At 35.5% G+C, this 19,581-nt stretch overlaps 2 protein-coding genes across 7 annotated transcripts; one reads left to right on the top strand and one right to left on the bottom strand.

The window, feature by feature from the left end:
• Window positions 1–686: 686 nt before the first annotated feature.
• LOC107424803 (uncharacterized) lies at window positions 687–5,480 on the top strand. Of its 3 annotated transcripts, none has more exons than XM_048479798.2 (11): window positions 687–1,233; window positions 1,420–1,573; window positions 2,095–2,199; window positions 2,332–2,448; window positions 2,662–3,195; window positions 3,278–3,669; window positions 3,764–3,863; window positions 4,141–4,200; window positions 4,401–4,484; window positions 4,636–4,752; window positions 4,894–5,480. In XM_048479798.2, the coding sequence occupies exons 2-11, from the start codon at window positions 1,511–1,513 to the stop codon at window positions 5,194–5,196; spliced, it is 1,875 nt and encodes a 624-aa protein (XP_048335755.2). In that variant the 5' UTR covers window positions 687–1,233; window positions 1,420–1,510; the 3' UTR covers window positions 5,197–5,480. The 3 variants fall into 3 exon arrangements, with proteins under 3 accessions (XP_048335755.2, XP_015890149.2, XP_048335756.2); XM_016034663.4 differs by having other exon boundaries at window positions 691–1,233; window positions 3,278–3,639; XM_048479799.2 differs by lacking the exon at window positions 687–1,233 and adding an exon at window positions 1,674–1,920 and having other exon boundaries at window positions 1,433–1,573.
• Window positions 5,481–5,829: 349 nt separating this feature from the next.
• On the bottom strand, window positions 5,830–19,240 carry LOC107410579 (uncharacterized). Of its 4 annotated transcripts, none has more exons than XM_048479794.2 (25): window positions 19,224–19,240; window positions 18,816–18,973; window positions 18,267–18,376; window positions 17,110–17,275; window positions 16,795–16,895; window positions 16,592–16,664; window positions 16,353–16,488; window positions 15,603–15,763; window positions 14,905–15,029; window positions 14,721–14,820; window positions 14,215–14,311; window positions 13,776–13,830; window positions 13,415–13,516; window positions 13,186–13,332; window positions 12,946–13,108; window positions 12,601–12,831; window positions 12,345–12,499; window positions 11,223–11,351; window positions 10,999–11,116; window positions 10,632–10,827; window positions 10,332–10,443; window positions 10,071–10,225; window positions 7,292–8,765; window positions 6,900–7,094; window positions 5,830–6,619 (listed from the first exon to the last, which is right to left on the bottom strand). In XM_048479794.2, exons 2-25 carry the CDS (start codon window positions 18,946–18,948, stop codon window positions 6,149–6,151), a joined length of 4,905 nt encoding a protein of 1,634 aa, XP_048335751.2. In that variant the 5' UTR covers window positions 18,949–18,973; window positions 19,224–19,240; the 3' UTR covers window positions 5,830–6,148. The 4 variants fall into 4 exon arrangements, with proteins under 4 accessions (XP_048335751.2, XP_048335753.2, XP_048335752.2 ...); XM_048479796.2 differs by lacking the exon at window positions 19,224–19,240 and adding an exon at window positions 19,158–19,213; XM_048479795.2 differs by lacking the exon at window positions 19,224–19,240 and having other exon boundaries at window positions 18,816–19,151.
• Between the last annotated feature and the right edge of the window lie 341 nt (window positions 19,241–19,581).

The raw sequence follows: 19,581 nt of genomic DNA, 5'->3' as shown, positions 1-19,581 counted from the left end.
ATAAGTGATCCCCATTTATGGTCCCTCATTCACCAAAACTACTTTCACATATATCTACTTTCCTAGTTGCCATCACATGTGCAAACAAAACTCTTTTTACCTCTCCCACTAAAATTGCCACTCCTCCCCACTTCACTTCAAAAAAATAATAACAATAATAATAAAAGGATAAAAAAACAAAAAAAACCAATGTTTTATTATGAAGCAATGTGACATAAAAAAGAAAAAAAACAAAAAACAAAAAAGGTAATGTGACATATAATTGAAAATTACTGAAAAATTCAAAATCCGAATAGAAAAATAACATATCATATGATGTTTAAATTTTGGGTACATAAAGTTGGTTAACTCTAGTATTATTATTAAATGCATAGAACTTAGCTTTAGGTTTTTGAAATTTCACCGACTTAGTTATTGCATTAATAAATATTGTTTAACTAATTTTAAAAATTTAAATGTTTATAAGGTAAAAGATGCAAGAAAGCTATTTGAATTAGGCTTTGCGCTTTAACAAATACCAATGCAATTTACTATGGAATTAAAAAGGGAATCCAAAGAAGAGCCAAAAAAAAAATAATAATAATAATAACAATAATTAAAAAGAAAGTTGATAAGATTTCAATTTGGTAGGTGAGTTTAGTAAGAAAAAAAAAGAGAGAAAGAGCACGTTAATTCATAATGAGAGCGGGCTGAAAGAAACACATAAAGTGCTTCAGACAACCAAATAGGCTTCGAAAAGCCAGGTCACTCTCTGTGTCTGCTGGGGAAGAAGAAGAAGAAGAAGAACTTAATTTTAAAACAAAGAGATTAGGATTTAGGAGTGAGAGAGACAGAGAAAGAGAAAGAGAGAGAGAGAGAGATAAAGTGTGTGTGTCTATGTCTCTGTCTCTGTCTCTATCTATCTCGCTACAACTTTTGCACTGTTTTGCCATCCTTTTTTTATTCATGAAAATCAGAAAAATACGTTTTTTGGGTAATAAATAAAAGTGTTATAAGTGTTTTTGGATTTTTATTGTTGGTTGTATTATTTTAATACAGTTGGGGGGTGGTTTGTCCCTCTGTTACGCTTTTCTTGGATGACGGTTCAAGCTCGAAACCTCGTCGTTTTCCTCTTCTTCTTCTCCTGTGAGCTTTTGTTGTTTTCTTTCACGCTGTTCGAGATATAAACAAAAAAGAAATGCAGGCATTTGTGTTTCTGGGTCTCCTCCTTTGAAGTTTCCCGCTCTGTAAAAAGTATGAAAAAAATCTCTCTCTCCCTCTGAAAGCTCGGTCCTTCTTTGCCTTTTTTGTTTATTGCTTCTCTATCTTTAAGTTCCCATTTTCAGTGCTTTTTTCTTTCTTCTTTTATTTATTTATTTTTTTGTTTTCTTAAGAAATAGTTGCATTGCATATTTACTCCTTACCTGTTTATCTTTTCAGAGTGTATTAATTTTGTAGCATCGTTCTTTCATTTTCCGGGAAAGTTCAAAATAAAATAAAAAAGAAAGCAAAAGGAAAATAAAAGAAAAAGATGAATACCAGAGTCCGCACCAATCTTCAAGGCATGAAAGCTGCTGCTTTAAATCATGATAAAGTAAGCTCTTCCTTTTTCTTTTTTTTCTATATTCATTTTCTGAAGGGATTTTTTTTTTTTTTAATAAAACAATATTGTATATATTTTTTTTCTCATCCAGTTGAAGGTTTAATCAGAACCGACATTGAGTTTGGTTCTGTTTGTTTCTCAAGAAAGTAATACTAATGAAGAAGTTTTGTATCGATGGATATGCAATGCTGGGGTCTTCCATTTTACTTGAAAGAGAGAGACTTTTAATTTCTAAACCGCTCAATCTTGAATCTCCACCTAATGCCCATAAAAGCATACAAATTTTTTTCTTTTAAATATTGTTGTTAATTACGTAATCTACTAATGAACTAAAAAAAGTGAGTGCTTTCGATCCAAATCTGAATTGGATTCCTTCACTTATTTCAAGAAAGGAATAGTTTTTTTTTTTTTTTGAAGCTTTTAATTTTTCTTTACTTGGGTAGTATACAGATCCCTTTTCTGCTTACAACCTTCCTTATCTTTCTTTTTTTTTCTTCGTTGAATTTGTGAAGAAGGAGAAGATGGAAACTCGAGGGAGCAGGATAATGGGTACGGAGAAAACTGCGACTAATCGACGTCGATCAATCAGAGAAAGGAAAATGGCCTTACTGCAAGATGTACTTCAACGTTTCATTCATTCCGATTCGATTTTCAATATTTCTTTTTAATTTTCTAACTAACCATTTATTTTTTGTTTTTTGTTTTTATGATTTTTTTTATTTTTTTATTGTTGTTTGAAAAATTTTCAGGTTGACAAGTTGAAGAAGAAGCTCAGACATGAAGAGAATGTCCACAGAGCATTAGAAAGAGCTTTCACTAGACCTTTAGGAGCTCTACCTCGTCTCCCTCCTTATCTCCCTTCATATGTTAGTATTATCTCCAATATTTAATTTTTATACGTGTATATATATATATATATGTATGTTTCATGGATTCATCTTTTCAATTAATGCCATTGAAGCACAGTGGTTGGAAGAGACTCAAATAGGTCAATAAGAACCTTCTGATGAAAATCCCATTTATTTTGTTTCAATTGTGATATAGTAAGTAATATGGTGTTGCTGAATTCTTTGTTTCAGACATTAGAACTTCTTGCTGAAGTAGCTGTTTTGGAAGAAGAGGTTGTTCGGCTTGAAGAACAGGTTGTGAATTTCAGACAAGGTCTCTACCAAGAAGCTGTCTATGTATCATCTAAGAGAAATGTCGAAAATTGTAATGATCCAATAGACCAAGTCTCAGTTAAAAGTATCAAACATCAGCGATCAAAATCTTTGTCCCAATTTGAGTTCAACTCGGTGAATTCTGCAGCCAAGTCTCAACCTTCTCTTGCTAGAACAACTTCAAGCAGAAGGCTATTGTCCACTGATACCATCTCTGCTCGAACTGCGAACTGTTCTAGTAGACAAGTCAACGGAAGACAAGCTTCCAGGAGAGCAAGTACCTCTTCTTCATTTTTCGAAGACGTGAGAGGAAAAGAGAATTGGTTGTCTACAAATTGTGTGAAAGATAGGCCATCTCCAGAAAAGAAAACAGCCAAAATTGTAACCCCGGTGAAGAAACCTCCACTCAAGCCTGAACCAGCTGAGAAGTGTTTGGATCCTGTGAGGTTACAGGTACATTCATGGTATGAGTTTTCCGGTTAGAATTAATCTCTACCTCACTGCGCTCGTATTGATCATCCCTTTGGTTGTCCAGCTAGAATGCAGATTAGTAGACCAAGAAAGGGCACAGGAGAGTTGTTCTGGATCTCCGGATGATAAGGTATCGGAAGCTGACAGCTCACCTAATAGAATCTCGCAGGACATTGTGAAATGCTTGTCTAGTATATTGTTGAGGATGAGCACATTGAAGGATAGAGTAGTGGAACCTGGGTCTTCCCAATCAGCATTATTTGCTCGGGCAGGAAATGGGGACACACAGTTTACGGATCCATATGACATCTGCTTGGATGTCAAAAATAAAGATGTTGGCCCCTACAAGAATCTTTGTGCCATTGATTCCAGTTCAATTGACATTAACCGTACGACAAGCGCATTGTTCCTAATACATCGACTTAAGTCAGTAATCTGTGCTTTCTCTTTCTTTATGTATGTATTTGTGTAGTCCTAAGCAGATAAATCAGCTTTTCATGTGTCAATACTGGTTGCATTGTATTTACACCTTATTGATCGACGTATTCAGGTTTTTGCTTGAGAAGCTTGCCTCTGTGAACCTAGAGAGTCTTAACCATCAGCAAAAGCTTGCATTCTGGATTAACATTTATAATTCTTGCATAATGAATGTAAGTTTTTATTAATGTTTATATTAATAGTTTCATTATATGATGTTGGAAAAGTTAAGTTTCTATGAATCTTGCATTCTGGATTGACAATGAATGTAAGTTTTTATTAATGTTTATATTAATAGTTTCATTTTATGATGTTGGAAAAGTTAAGTTTCTATTAATCTTCATATTTAACAGTTTCATTATATGATGTTGGAAAAGTGCTTACCCTTTATCAATATCCAAGGATAAAGCAAATAAACATTCTTAAAAATTTGAATTAACAATTTTGTAGGGATTTTTGGAGCATGGTATACCTGAGACTCCAGAAATGGTTGTAGCACTAATGCAAAAGGTAAAGATATATAAGTAGTAGCATTATTAATGCTTTACCTTTGAAATGGACTTCACTAGTTTACATCACTAGTTTACATCTTTTAGTGATGCTCCTACGTACAAAAGCTTTTAGTGTTCTGAATTCTGATAGTGTCAAATTTCTGATAATGATATTGCAATTGAATTTGACCATATAGAGTGACGCTATGCTTATGTCAGGCAACAATAATTGTGGGGGGACACTTGCTGAACGCAATAACAATTGAGCATTTTATATTGAGACTGCCTTACCATTTGAAATTTGTAAGTATATGCATCTCAGCTCAACCGTTTCATTTTGTTTTGTCCTTTTTTTTTTTTTCGCACATGAGAGGATTGAATATTCTGGTTTTCTACATTTGCAAACAATTACTTTGATAATAAAATTTTTTCCATGTTTCTATGGTTGCGACAGACTTGTCCAAAAGCTGTGAAAAACGACGAGATGAGAGCTCGAAGTATATTTGGGTTAGAGTGGTCCGAGCCATTGGTTACATTTGCACTCTCTTGTGGAAGCTGGTCCTCTCCTGCTGTAAGTTTATATAATAAAGTTAACCATAATATTTATAATATCTACCTGGGTATTTTTCAGCTTAAATTCATTAAGTTTTACTAGTGAAAAAGCTTAGTGGAACTGATAACTGAGTGAGTGTCATAATATTGTGGAATGAAGGTGAGAGTGTACACAGCAACTCAAGTTGAAGAAGAATTGGAAGCAGCAAAAAGGGAGTATCTACAGGCAGCAGTGGGTATTACAAAGACAAACAAGATAATAATACCAAAGCTATTGGATTGGTATCTACTGGACTTTGCAAAAGACATGGAAGCATTGCTGGATTGGGTGTGCCTCCAACTGCCAAATGAAATCAGGAATGATGCAGTTAAATGCCTTGAGAGGAAGGGAAGGGAACCTCTTTCACAGTTGGTGCAGATGATGCCCTACGATTTCAGCTTCAGGCTGTTAATACACTGCTGAGAATTTTTTTTTTTTTTTTTTTTGAGAGGGGGGGGGGGGGGGGGTGGGTGGGTGTGTGTTGTTGGGCCTCTGTGGCCAGTGGGTAGTTTTTGTATACTGCTATAGATGAGAGTACATATATAATCTTATCCTTTAGCATTTTATAAGGGAAGTGTGGGCAAATTCATCTTCTCCCAAATACAGGTTTTGAGTGTGAGGATTGGTCCATTAAAGCCGGGAAATATACAATGAAAAGGCAATTTCTTCCAACTTTCTTTATTATTATTATTATTAGTTTTCTAATATTTTCTATTTTTATTTTTATTTTCATTTATTTATTTTTTGTTTTATTTGATGTTTGTGAATTAAAGAGCAATTTTCTTTTCTTCTCCTTTTCCTCAAAAGGATTTGAATCAACCCTTTTCAAAACTGGAACTAATCCAGGAAAAAAATACCCAACACCCTAGCGCCATCTGGAATAATAGCTTTAGCAAATTCAAGTTATGAATTAATAATAATTTCTAACCCTTTCTTAAAGATACAATCAATTTTGCATCCGTGGTTTTATTGGTTGAAAATAATATGATATTCTATCCACGGTTCCCTTCGTAGGTTCCAGTAAAGCCACCAAAAGCCGCTTTATAATACAAAGTGTAAACGAAAATGCTTTCTATATATACCTGAACACCCAAGTTTTTACAAAATGAATATAGTATTATAAAACTGTAATACCGATGATTTTTACCATGACAAAAATAGCAAACAACAAAAATGACAATAATCAAGGGGGATTGTTTTAGCATGTAAAAAGAATGCAAATACAAACAAATCAATGATACAATATATACCTATTACGCACTGGCTACTCTCCAAAATATTCATCATCCTTTGGGAGACATGTCGGCTACAAAATTACACGCCAATTTCTTCAGGTCATCTACAAAGCAGTAAACTGCTCACACATTTTAACTTATCAGCCAAATGGTGTAGCAACGGGCCCTGAGAGTGCATCTGATCTTTTAATGCTTCCCATGCCACAAACAATGCATCCAGGTGTTGCAAGAGCCGAAAATTTGGCCCCACAGAGATCACAAACATCATATCCAATGGTTGATAGACGACTAAGTGTGGCATAACAAAACTGGGAGGGATCTTCCAGCGGATCAATAGACTTATTGGACAAACCCCTCTGAACACAAATGTCAATTAGGCTCCTAAATTCTTCCTGCTTACCAGGCGGTGCTTTGGATAGCAGGAGTTCAAGCATCTGCTTCGAATAACCATAATTCTGCACTTCCATGTTCCGTTTAATTGCAGTTCGGATGCAATTAATCCTGTGCTTTGCAAGAAGTGGCAAGGAACCAAGATGGCGTGAGAGTCTTGCCATCTCGTCTTTTGCACTAATTGCACTGGCTCCATGGACTTTTTGCAGCCGTCCGATTTCCTGCAATGCAACACAAAGGAAGTTATTCATTGAGCACAGCAAGCTCCAAAAATTACTTGAAGGTCCCACCTAACCCAAAAAGATAAATAGCAGAGGATCCAGCTAACAACTGGCAGCTTTGGTCCCTTATTGTTGTCATATGTTTTTCCACAAGATGTAAACATTGGACAGCATAGAAATAAAAAATCAAAGAGCAGTGCTATAATTTCTTTAGAAAATTGGCATTTAGAAATTCACGCTTTTTCTATCATTACATTTTAGATTGAATTACAGCTATTACCTTAAGGAGATTAACTGCTATCTTGTACTGAGCACAAATGGTTGCTTGAGCTTTAATATCAGCTCCACGTGACTGATCCTTAGCTAGTGCAAGAAAAGCTTCATCAAAGCAAGATAATGCGTCTGAAAGTTGATTCAGATCAAGGTGAGCAATTCCAATCTTGAAACATACAGAGGCAGCAGCACCACGAGGAACCTGTTGTGAAGAACACCACAGTAGTACTAAGATTAGAGCTGATGGACAAGCTGATTATTAAGCATATATTCAAGTGACACTCATGGAGAGATATATATATATATATATATAGTCTTTCTATGGAGCGGTGATCTGCAAACTATAGAATAACCATATATGAGTGTATGTGTGTGTGTGTGTGTGTGTGTGTGTGTTACCTGTCCAGGACGCACAGCAGATGGTTGAGGAGGATGTGCTGGAGGTTTTCCAGCATCTGCATCATTAACCCCAAGAGCGCTGAGGTCAAGAGGTTGTGTGGAAAGTGGTACTTGTGCTGCCCGAGTCTGGGTCTGTGATGGGCCAGCAACCTGGATCTGAAACTGTGACAATCCAGCAACCTGGCTTGAGGATTGCGGTGGAACGCCACCATCAGGAAGCCCAACAGACTCCAGTGGAACATGTTGTGCAGCTTGAGGGGGAACACCACCATCAGGGAGACCAATATCAGCTTGAGATGCATTATTCTGGTTAGGCATAACATTGTTGCTTTCAACTCCTCGAGAAGCTTGATCCAATTTTGAAAGAAACGTCCCAGGAGGGGGAAGTGAGGCCGCAACCTGGAAGGAAGGAATGGTATTCTGGAAAAAGTCCTCTGGAATGGGGCCAGCTGTAACTCCTGCACCTGGAACCATGAGACCTGGATGTGACACTACTGTAGATTGCATCAATGAGTTTGTACCAAACAGATCGCCAGCTGCAGAACCTGCAGCAGCAGACACTGATCCACTATTCGCTGGAGATGGCTGGAATAAAAGTTGACCAAGGTCCTGGGGCCCACTAGTCAATGACTTGGTCCTACTTATAGGTGGACCCAACCCTTCACCCAGCTTGAATTGCTTTGTGGCTTCTTTGATCTTGTTCACGTCCACTGTAGTAGAACCAACCGGCTTGTCTCGTATTCTAATGTGCAACTTTCTAGCTTTCGACACTCCTTCCTCATCACTGCTACTGCCATCAGCAGAAGCACCATACATGGTTTTCTTGAATTCTTCTTCAGCTTTAGCCTGTTCATCAGCAGCGCCGGAACTAGCAAACTGTTTGGTAAGGGTTTCCAGACCCATCAAGGAATCACCTTTGGAATCACCATCTAGAACTTCTTTGGACTTGACAGATATAGATTTTCCTGGAATCGTTTGAAGACCATTTGGCTTGTTGTCTCCACCTGCAGGTGCAAGAGCTCTGACCAAGCTATCTTCCCTTACTTCTACAATGTTACCTCTTCCTTTAATTGAACCCAAGTAAACACCAATATGATCAGCAATTACAGATGGGATAGTACCCTCGTCAGTTTTCATGTATGGCATCACCTCAGCAGCCAGCTCCCACTGAGGTATGGCTTTCGAGTTAGTGGGGGTTTTAATTTCCCAATTTCCACCACCCCACTCAGGTCCTTTAGGAATCATACTTTCAGCAGCAAAGTTGGCAAAAATGCCTTGAGTCCACCCTGTAGAGCGAATTCTTAAGATCCTCTCACAATACCGCCTCATTTCAGAATCAGTGCCATCTTCTTCCAACTTTTGAGCGAGACGCCGCATAGCACTAGGGTTAAGGTGGCAAATAAAGAGATCAAGCATGCTTTCATAGTCTGCTATAACTTCAAAGGTTTCTTTTGCACTGTCAAACTGAGCAAACCTGCAATATCATCCAAAGTTATAAAAAAAAAAGGTATTGCACCAAACAAAAATCCAAAGAATGAGGGAACTAAGGTCCATCTGTTCAGCGATTAAATTCAAAATTCCTAGACATCACAGAGAAAAGCATGTCATTGCTAAGTCAGCATTAAAATAATATGAGAGCATATTTTACATATATCAAACATTTGATACTACCATAATCAAGAATAGACATGTCAAGAATAAAGCTTATGCTAATTTAAGTACATAATACTTTGTACAAACTAAGGACAAATGAATTCTCATCAGCCTCATGGACAGAAAGAGTTGGAACCATGAAAGATAATTTCCCTGAAACATAAGGCATAGTGCACACCTTCCTCAACCAAAATAGATACCTAGCACTAACATGTAGTGCAATGCATTATGCAACACAATTTGTACAAGAAACTAGAAATGACAGTCACAATATTCTCAATAATGGCTACTCATGTAGATAGGTCAACACATAACTCTCGAAGTCTCGATCTGTTTTGCAAAGCTTAAGTGGTTGATGAATCTTTCCCTTGTCTACCTCCCTTTGTCCTATCAATACATTAGTTCTTTATAATAAAAGACACTAAAAAACATGGCCATGGAGATTTTGTATTCAAACACAATTGAAAAACCCCATGTTACAGAAAAGTTGGTGATTGAACCTTTCCCTTCTCTCACATACACATCTTTTTTCAAGTTGTCTTGTCTTGTCTTGTTAAACAGCTGCATGTATCCATGTTTTCATCTTAGGGCTGTGTTCACCATGTAAAATGGTATCTCAGAAAGCACTTTAAAGAGAATTATCTACACAAAGCATCAAAGTTCCCTATCTACCAAATTTCATTCCTAAGCCCCACTCTATCTTGGCCATAGGCTGATTTTGCTAATGATTCTTTATGGTGGTGCCCAACTGCCCAGTTTTGTTTCTAGTGCATAATATTTCCTTCCAACTGCTTTGGTTAACTACCTCCTAAAATAAAATCCAAGTATCTCCCAACCTTAAAATGTCTTCCACTGATTTTATTTTTCTTAATTAAACAACTTGTGCACATCTTTTATTTTTAATTATCAGCAAGAACACTCATCTAACAACTAGGCGCAATAAAAAAACATAGAAGCACCTAAGACCTATCTTAACAGCACACAGCCAAATAAGAACAATGAAAACACAATTACAAATGCCAGAGTACAAAAAATTTATAAATTTTACAGACTGGAAAAATCATAAAGAGCTTAAAATTTTAGAAAATTTAAAATTTCTAAATGCACATTTATCTTATCTGCATACTTGATACAAGCATAGCCCACTTGACGGAAACGGTGGAACAAATGAGAGGTTGGAGGGCATTTTGGATAATCTCTAGAACGCAGAAACTCATCTTTCAAAACAGATAAAGCAGTAGAAAACCGAAGAGCTTTGATAGCATAGACACCCCGCAATACCTAAATTCATCGTGCAAAATGTTTAGTAATAGATTAGACAAGTACAAAGATTTGCTATTATAAAAAACACAACAGACAGACAAGCACCCAATTATCTATTGATTACCTGAGTGAATTGTGGGCCTGATTGGGATAATGCTACTGCAAGATCTCCACAAACAGGAGAGCCTCTAGCAAGAATATCAAGAGACCTTGGAGTGATACGCAGGCTGTCAAACCTTTAATTAAAAAAATAACTTGACGTCATATGTCATTTCTTTTCATGCATGGCTTCAGATTAATTGAGGAATAACAAAGATAAATGACATCAGAATCATTTCTTTCACAGGACTTAAAATGCAGAAGAGACTAAAATGGCGAATGTACACAAATGATAGGCATGTGCATAGGCTGGGAAGAACAAAACCTTGACGTAATTTGGTATAATACTTCTGAAAGGTCAAGCTTCTGTTCAAATCTCTCTTGCATTGTGGAAAATCCAATAAGAAGAGGTTCAAGAAGCCCAACAAGACAGCTCTTAATCTCAACTCCCTTTTTTTGTCTGGGATTTACTTCAGTTGGATTAGCAAGCAACAAACGATCATTTAGTGCACCAACCAAAACTGCAGAGTTCACCTTGAGTTATCAGAGTGGTGGAAAAATAAACAAAAATCGGCCATCCCAATTCCCACAACCACCCCAAAAAACAAAACAAGAAACAGTAAAATAAAATAAAATAAAAAAGGTAATATCTTAAATGTAACAAGCCAGTGTCATCCACACATGATATGTACCTGCATGAGGTGTACTGATAGAGAGAATGGTTCTCACTTTTCCATCCCAGCCAAGCACACTAATTGCAGTGGCAGTAGAAAATAGAAGAGCAGGCCCAACCCATAAAAGGGATCTGAAGTGCACATAGGTTAAGTGCTCAACAAGTTTATGAAACCTAAATAACACAACAATATTGATAATTATAATGAAAAACATAGAAAATAAAGTTCTTATTTGAGGATATTGAAGGAAGTCCTTTATCATATTTTGTCGAACTGGCAGCCAGTATATCAAGATCTGCTGAAACCATAAGCACCCTATGTGTCGTTATGATTCCAGCAACATAGCCTCTTAGAGTTTCTTGCCAGTGAACCTGCCAAAGTTGAAACAAGCACAAGCTTCTGAATAAGCAGATGCAAACTAGTTACATATCAAAAAAAGATCAGTACCAATGATGAATAGTCTCAAAAAGTTATAGAAAATAAAATCTAAAAAGCATTAGCATTGATGGTAACAATGTTAATGGAAGCCACCCACGAAAATCTGCTGGCACATTATTAGATGCAGTATGTTAGATCCCACTAGTACTACCATGTATAGTGACACCAGATAAAATTACATGATAGCTAATGGAAAAAATACATGTCAATTTCAAAGGAAAAATGTGCCAAAATCATAAGCGAATAAAAGTGTTGTATTTAATATGAGAGATGAAACAAGACAAATTGGCACCAATTGCAAAGTATTGTCATGATACACAGTTTAACAAGGTTTTAGACTATAGATTGAAATGGTTTGTAGTTATCTCAGCATTAGATACCCATACAAATCTAAATTAAAAGCCATTAATTGCAATACAAATTTGAAATAAACCATAGTAATTCACAAAAACTAAATTGGTGCTTTTCAGAATATAGAAAGTCTAAATCTCCAGATAAAAAGAGCACGTCCTCCTATGTTAATATTCTCCTCTGCTATTACTCTTTCCCTCTCCCTCTCACTCTCCATGATCCAAATAAATAAATCATTTAAATAAAAAATCGGCGACATAATTGGTTCTACAGCAGAAATCCTGGCCACTATGCATCAAAATATTGCACTTTTCTTCAATTTAAAAGCTGTTTCTTTTTGTTTTGATGGTACTTTTTCCTTCTTTTTTTTTTTTTTTTTTTTCTTTTTTGAATGAGGGGATTTCAGCCATGCCTGGTCAAACCCAGGACCTGGCGGTGTATTCTTAGTGGCTTTTACCATTAAGCCAAGCCTAATAATACCCAGTGAGTACCTTCGATGCGCCAAAAAAAAAAAACTTTTAGGGAATCACCAATAAAAACCAGGCCTAAGTTCGCTTGAAATGTTAAGTCATCACCTGAAGTACAGTCTCATTTAATCTCAACTTGATATATTTTTTCCCTTCGGTTTTTGTTGATATATAATGACCATCAGAATTTGAAAGGTGGTATCCTTGAACCAACTTTGCCAAGCCAATCTGATTCCCATGAGAAGCAAATATCAAGGTTGACTCTACAATGATTAAAAAAAAAAAAAAAAAAAAAACTACAGTCAGAAGATATAGAATGGAGTACAGCAAAATTAGACAAGAAAAAGACACTTTCCCCAGGCACCTATTGGAGTAGAAAAGATGCGATCAACTTCAGTTTCAAACATAAACTGCATTGGACCCTTGACAGAATTAGCATCACCATCCACAGGTTGGTTCTCATCAGCTAACAAATTCTTTTCATTTGCATCTTTTGAAGCATTTCCTGGAAGAATGTATAAAGCCAGTGCTGTCTTATCATCATCAAGAATCGCAAACTGATTTTCATTGGGGCCAACAAATGCTGCATCTCGACCTAAAAACTCAAAGATGAAATTCATGAATATTTTTTGTCCTCCAACATGCATCTTTAGATTTAAGGGGATAAGAGCAAAGGAAAAAACAAAGAACATAAAGAACATAGCCAGACCTTTCATTGTGCTAGATTTACTATTGGCTGTCTGAGAATTAGCATTTTCCCAATAAAGCACCACTTCACTTGCAGCATTACTAAACTCATAGACAACGAGAAATAGGTGGTATCTTTTACTGTAAAGCAAATACTTCGGATGGTACTCCAAATTTCCAGGAATCTGGACAAAGAACCAAAAAGAGTTTATAACCCAATCAAAAAGTCAAATTGATACAGAGAAAAGATTTTCTACATTACCGATGTATAAAGTTTCTTGTAGATACTATCAGCCCCAGAAGACAGATTATATGCCATAAGGTTTAAGCCATCCAGGTAGAAGGCCCTAACAGGATAATGAAGAACACGATTCTCTTTATTGAAGAAATTTAGCTCCAGGTGAAATGGCTGCATGTGAACCCAAAAGTTTAATACACATAAAAGAAGAGAAAATGAAACATTAGTGTCTTTTAGATAGCAATTAGCTGACCTGACAAACTGGAAGGTCCTTCAAATGATGTTTAGCATCCAATATAGTGATGAGAGGCAGCCGAGATATTGGAGCACTTTTAGCATGACCTTCCATAAAATGCTATAGGAATAATGCAAAATATGAGCCAAAAATAAATTAACTCGAGGTAACAAAGTTTGATTGGAACAAGCAAGCAGGAAACTTCTAAACTATCCTTTTCAACATATAAACGAAAAATGATAGCATGATACATGCTTTCATCTAAGTTGCACCCTAAGCCAGCCACTGTCAAGTTTTCCTATGATCTATAGCATATTCAAAAAAAAAAAATATATATATATATATATATATATATAAGTTGGAAAAGAAAGCAACGTACACTAAAAAGAAAAGCCTTCCGTGCAATGTCTGATATAGTAACATGACTATGACTGCTGGAAAGAGAAACAAGATGTTAATAATGACATACAGAGATCATTAATTTTTAAAAAAATATATAATGACAGCAAACAACACAAGAAAAGATAATGACAAACAAATATAATTTCTTACTTTCAAAACATATGATGGATGTATATAAGTGTGTGTGTATATATATATACATTGATAAATATACATAGATATAGTTAGTTAGTTAGTTAGTTAGTGTGTGTGTGTGTGTGTGTGTGTGTGTGTGTGTGTGTGTGTGTGTGTGTATTGTAGCCTAGAAATTAATTCCTTTTCCAAAGTTTAGTTGTTGGTTATGATCACAACAATTAACATGATCACTAGGAAAGAAAGAACCTCATTTCAGAGTTTAGGCGCAAGGATCTACTCACCCTTTCAGATGATGCTCTTGCAATTGCGCTTGAAGTTGATGGTCGGCTAATATTCCAGATGAACCCAAGGCTAAAAGCTTTTCTTTCAAAACAGATGCTGCAAAGTACCTACCATTAGCATATCACGTAAACGGCAAGATGGCAACAAATATGAGCTTTTATCCACAAGAATTATAGCCTAAGCTCAACAAGATTTCCCATCTACTACAATTAAAGTAGCTATCAAGAAAAAAAGAACAAGATCAAAATGCATATAAGAACCAAATGACAGGAAAATGTGAATAATATTATTCATAAATTATCCACTTAGAATCTGTTGTATCACAAGGATAAAACTAAAGTTACTTATGACGTGTAATGAAACACAAAAGCTAGCAAATAAATAAATTTTATGAACATAACATATATTCTGAGACTTTTCTATCTTTTTGCTGGGAATAAATCTTCAACTTCTTTTTGCTAACAATATATTTTTTAGAACAAATACAGTCAAATGAAAAAATCACCTGTGGATCCTCTCGCACTCTGTAAAACTGCAAATAGTTGTTTCCTTCCTTCCCTAGTGAATGCAGCCCTGTTTTTGACATTGTCTCCACCTGTCATATTCTGCCATCAAAAAAGATATTGTGTTGCTTTTCAGACATTCATTGACATGCCACAAGTGAATGGTATAAGTTGGTTGCACTTAACCGCAAATAGTAATGCTGCTAAATTCAATTTGGGGTGAACTTCTAAAGCTTTAATCCGTGGCAAGGGATAAACTGTTTCCCCACCCTGCTGAGAAAGGATGCGCGGGATATCAATTGATTCAATAGCTGCACAACAAAATGCAGGATATATAAGTCAGTGATATGACATCCAATGACTATTTATACAAGGTAAATGACAACCAATTTGTGTCTTTTAATTGTTTAATTACTGGCTGCCAACATGATGCAGAACAGTAGTTTAGTTTACCCAATGATCATCTTTTATTAGATTTTATTTCCAATATTTCTTTCTTGTATCTTCACTACTCCTGCATCACAACATTATTTGAGATTGCCACATTGGTATCTTTTAAAGCACAGCATGTTATACACAAGAAACTACGTATACTGCTTCTATCTTTGTAAAGAAAAAAGAGTTCATCACAAAATAATAAAAATAGAGTTAGTACTCACATTAAGAGTACATATAATAACTAAAATGCATAACTGCTAATGAACAACAAGAACAGCAGATATATAAGTCTGAGCATGATGCTGAGGCTAAACCAAAAAGAAAAAAGAAAAAAAAAAAAAAAAAAAAAAAAAAGCCACAACAACCGTGTTGGAAACATCTTTTGCGATTGAGTGAATCCTTTTCATCAAACAGAAAGAAAGGATTCAACAGAATATTTCACTAACCAGCAGGCTCAAAAAAATTTGCTTGCATTGGAGGTCTATTAGGATTAAGCATAACCCGTGTCTTCCACCAGTGAAGGGTTCCATCCTTGGACACTGTTACAACCAACCGCAATACTGGAAGCCAAGAAACTGATGTTATTGGCTGGGAACCCACTTGCGTACTGTTTACCAATGAAAAATTAATGATTAGAATCTTAAAAGGAAAATATATATATATATATTAAGAGATCAAATGCAGAAGAAAATTTTCAAAAGACAAGATAACAGCACATGAGAGTAACAATCATAAAAACTTCAAAGAAACATTGTAAAGCCATTAAATGCATATCAAGAACAACTAACTACCCCTTAAAACAATCCAACCATCTCTTCAAAGTCCACACAGAAATGGCCAAGATACAGAAAAGATGAAAGTAAAAGCAAGTGTGCAAATAAGCCCTGCCAAATAAGCACTCTCTTGACCAAAGAATCTTTATGGTCTGCCAAGGATATGCGGCACTTTTGAGCTCCAACAACTATATTTAGATGTTTAGAACTAAATTACTGCCATTCAAGGTCAAGTTATACTTCAAGAAAAATTTTCTGGAAAATAACTAATTCATCATCCTCCACTGGCCATGAAGATTTCTCATAAGGCATGACTCAATTTAGTTCTTTCAATTCTCAACAGGAAAAGCTAATGATGAAAGAGGAAAAAAAAGATAAAACTGCACTTTGGAGCATCTAGTGCTGCTACCAGGATCAACTTACATTCCAATCATATTAGGTCTCTCAGTTGAAACATCCCATGCCAGAAGTGTACCCCTTCGATCACCAACAAATATCCATTCCAATGTAGGATGAAAAGCAAATGCACCAGCACCCATAAGCTTTATGGTGTTATCAACTGGAATAAGAAACTAGATAACTAAGTGACTTGCACCACTTGAAAAGAGCCTAATGCTTATCATCCTCTTAAAGAAAGAAGCAAGTTCACTCTTTCATCTTACTTTGTAATGTATAATGAACAGCATAAGTATGAATGTTGTATGCTCGAATCAAACCATCCGCATAAGCCACATACTGAAAGAAAAACAGAGAAAGTTTCTTAGTAAATCCCCTGATGTAAAAGTTAAGTATGATTATCCAACAACAACACATGTATACTACCAAAAAGAAAATATAAAGAATTTCAACCAAACAATTGTGATACCAGAACAGGGAGTCGTGGATGGCAAGCAAGATTGACAATAGGTTTCTTCAGATCTGTCTTTATTTTTGTTGGTGCCCTCCCCCCTTCAACAGTTCCAACAACTTCATGCACATGAAGAACTCAAAAATTAGAATAACAATTAAAACATTATAGAAACAAACAGTATCACACAGTAAAATGCTTTTATTTTGAGGTTTTTAAGGGAAGGGAGGAGGAGGTTTTGGAAGTGCACCTACAATAAGTACTAAAGAGTCGATCTGATAATGCTATGGAAAAAAAATAATAAGAATAACAAAACAAAGAACAAAGAAAAACCTGTAACACTCATCCTTCTATGGAAACCAAAAAACACCACAGGTTGGAGAGGAGTCAAAGCAAGATGAACTTCAGAATCTGAAGAAACTTGTTCCATTTTCTTTTCCGGTGAATGCAACACACAAGTTTGCTCGGCATCAAAATCACAGGAACGAATTGTACAATCCTACAAAATATAGGAAATAACAAATGCAAATCAAACACAAAATAAAAGATGCATAAGAAATAGAAAACCACTTAGACACATCATAAATAAGCATTAAGCACTACTGATACAATACTTAATACCAAAGGAGGTATAAGTCTACATGGAAACAACGAAAGCAAGGAGTAAAGCAAAACAAAATGAACTTAATGAGACAACCAACAATATGTACATTAACAAGATGAATATGTGGAAACCTATCCATGCTCATAATCCAACCATTTGCACCAAAAAAAATACAACATTCACACCAATCTTTTGAAGAATTACCAAATGCAATTTAAACTCTCCAAGCTTGTATCCTTGAAATTATGGCCAATCTCAGTTTTCAGTAAATAAAAATTAGTAAAGAATAAAAGTTAAATGTTAAGTTTTGTTTAGTTTTGAAATGCTAATAAATAATCAGCATACATATTCTTTTGCTTCTGAAATGTGAAACCCAACCTGACAAATAGTTTTCAAATGTAATCAACTAGTAAATCTTTCTTTTTTAATAAGGATCACAGCAAGCAAGTCGCTACCCTATCAACATGCCTGAGCACAACGCTTCTGCAAATTGAATCTGGATTAAATCATTTCTTCTATTGGTCTTTAAAAGGAATAAATGACTTACATAGCAACCAGTTTTCACTTTTATAAGCAAAATTTCCGTGGGAGAATTGCAATTTGAAAAAAATAAAAATATTATATGTATATTTGCAATTTGAAGAAGGTACCAAAAGCATATCATTGCACAATGTTGGTATCAAATTTGACTTTAGACTGTTCATACTCTAACAAACACAACAACATTCATTTGGAATATCATTTACAGTGAGAATTACAATTTACTATTACAAATGGAATCACCAGCTTCGTAAGTTTACAGACACATAAAACAAATTGCAGAAACGATTTTCTATATTTAACACAACTCAAACATCCTAAAGAGACACACATATATGGAACTAACCTCAAGGATTGCAATCACAGCATGTCCACTTGTAGGACTGTAAGACATTGTGACAACCGGTGCACCAATGTTAATAGACGAGATCTTGCATCCTGTTATGGCATCACACTCTGCACCCATAAAGACAAGAAAGAACAAAACCAGTGAACAATAAACCATAAACCATTCTATAAAACCAATTAATAAGAATACACTTTGGGCAACTCATAAAGCAGTGGGTAACAAGATATTCTACTACACAACATTTGGGATGCTTAGATATTTCGCACACAGTCATGAAAACGTCTAAAACCTAAGCACCAAAATATCATCCAACAGAAACAAAGATTTTAAACACGATAGTCACAGATAGGAGCGGAATCAAAGATCAAGTTCAAAGCTTTTCAGAGACTGTTGAGTCCAATCCCACAGTAAAATCTCACACACAGCTAATTCAAATCGCAAATCACGATTCCAAATTCTGAGATAAAAATAATACATAGTAATATAATAATAATAATAAATAGAAAATGACAATAAGACGAGAAAAAAAAAATGCAGAATTCTAACCAACGATGTAGTTTCCGATAGCAACAGCAACGAGGGCCTGATGAGGATGGAACGCGGCGGCGTGAGGTTGCGAGGGTTTAAGGCCATGCCCGACATGGCGTAGATCCACATGCTGCACCGTCGCCCACTCCATCGTTTTTTCCTTCTTTCAGATTAACCTATATTACCCGCAGAAAAAACCAAGCTTCTAATTAGCAAACCTATACATACATACATACATACATACATATATATATATATATATATACACATTTAAATGTCTGTGTAGATTGCCCTGAGACCGAATTTCAATCACAAACACAATTAGAAAGTTCAGATCAAGAAAACAGTTGAGAGAGGTACGGGGAAAGAAAGTTCAGATCTTGCTTAGAATTGGAAGTGGCAAATTTATACGAATTATAGCCATACCTGTTTAGTATTGGGTTTTTCCCATAAATAACCACCTTACAACTCCATTTTAGAAAAATAGCAAAAAAATTTTTTTTTTAAAAAACTAGCTATCTTGGGACAAAAATACCCTTGATAAAATTGAAAATTACACAAAAGCTTTCCTTTCTTCTACACAGCCATTCGTTCGTGGGGGTGGAGTTTATACAAAACTGTTCGTGGGGTTTCTCTAAACTCTTTGCATCTCATCGCCTCTCACTTTCATTTTTTTGTATTTTCTCAGATCTCAAACTAAAATCAGGTAAAAATTTTATCTTTTTTCTTATTAGATGAAAGTAAGGAAATATGTATTTTTTTTGTTTTTTTTCTTTCTATTTTT

This window comes from Ziziphus jujuba, chromosome 7 (genome assembly GCF_031755915.1).
Source record: "Ziziphus jujuba cultivar Dongzao chromosome 7, ASM3175591v1".
Lineage (NCBI taxonomy): Eukaryota > Viridiplantae > Streptophyta > Magnoliopsida > Rosales > Rhamnaceae > Ziziphus > Ziziphus jujuba.
This window is presented reverse-complemented; position numbering and strand designations above follow the sequence as displayed.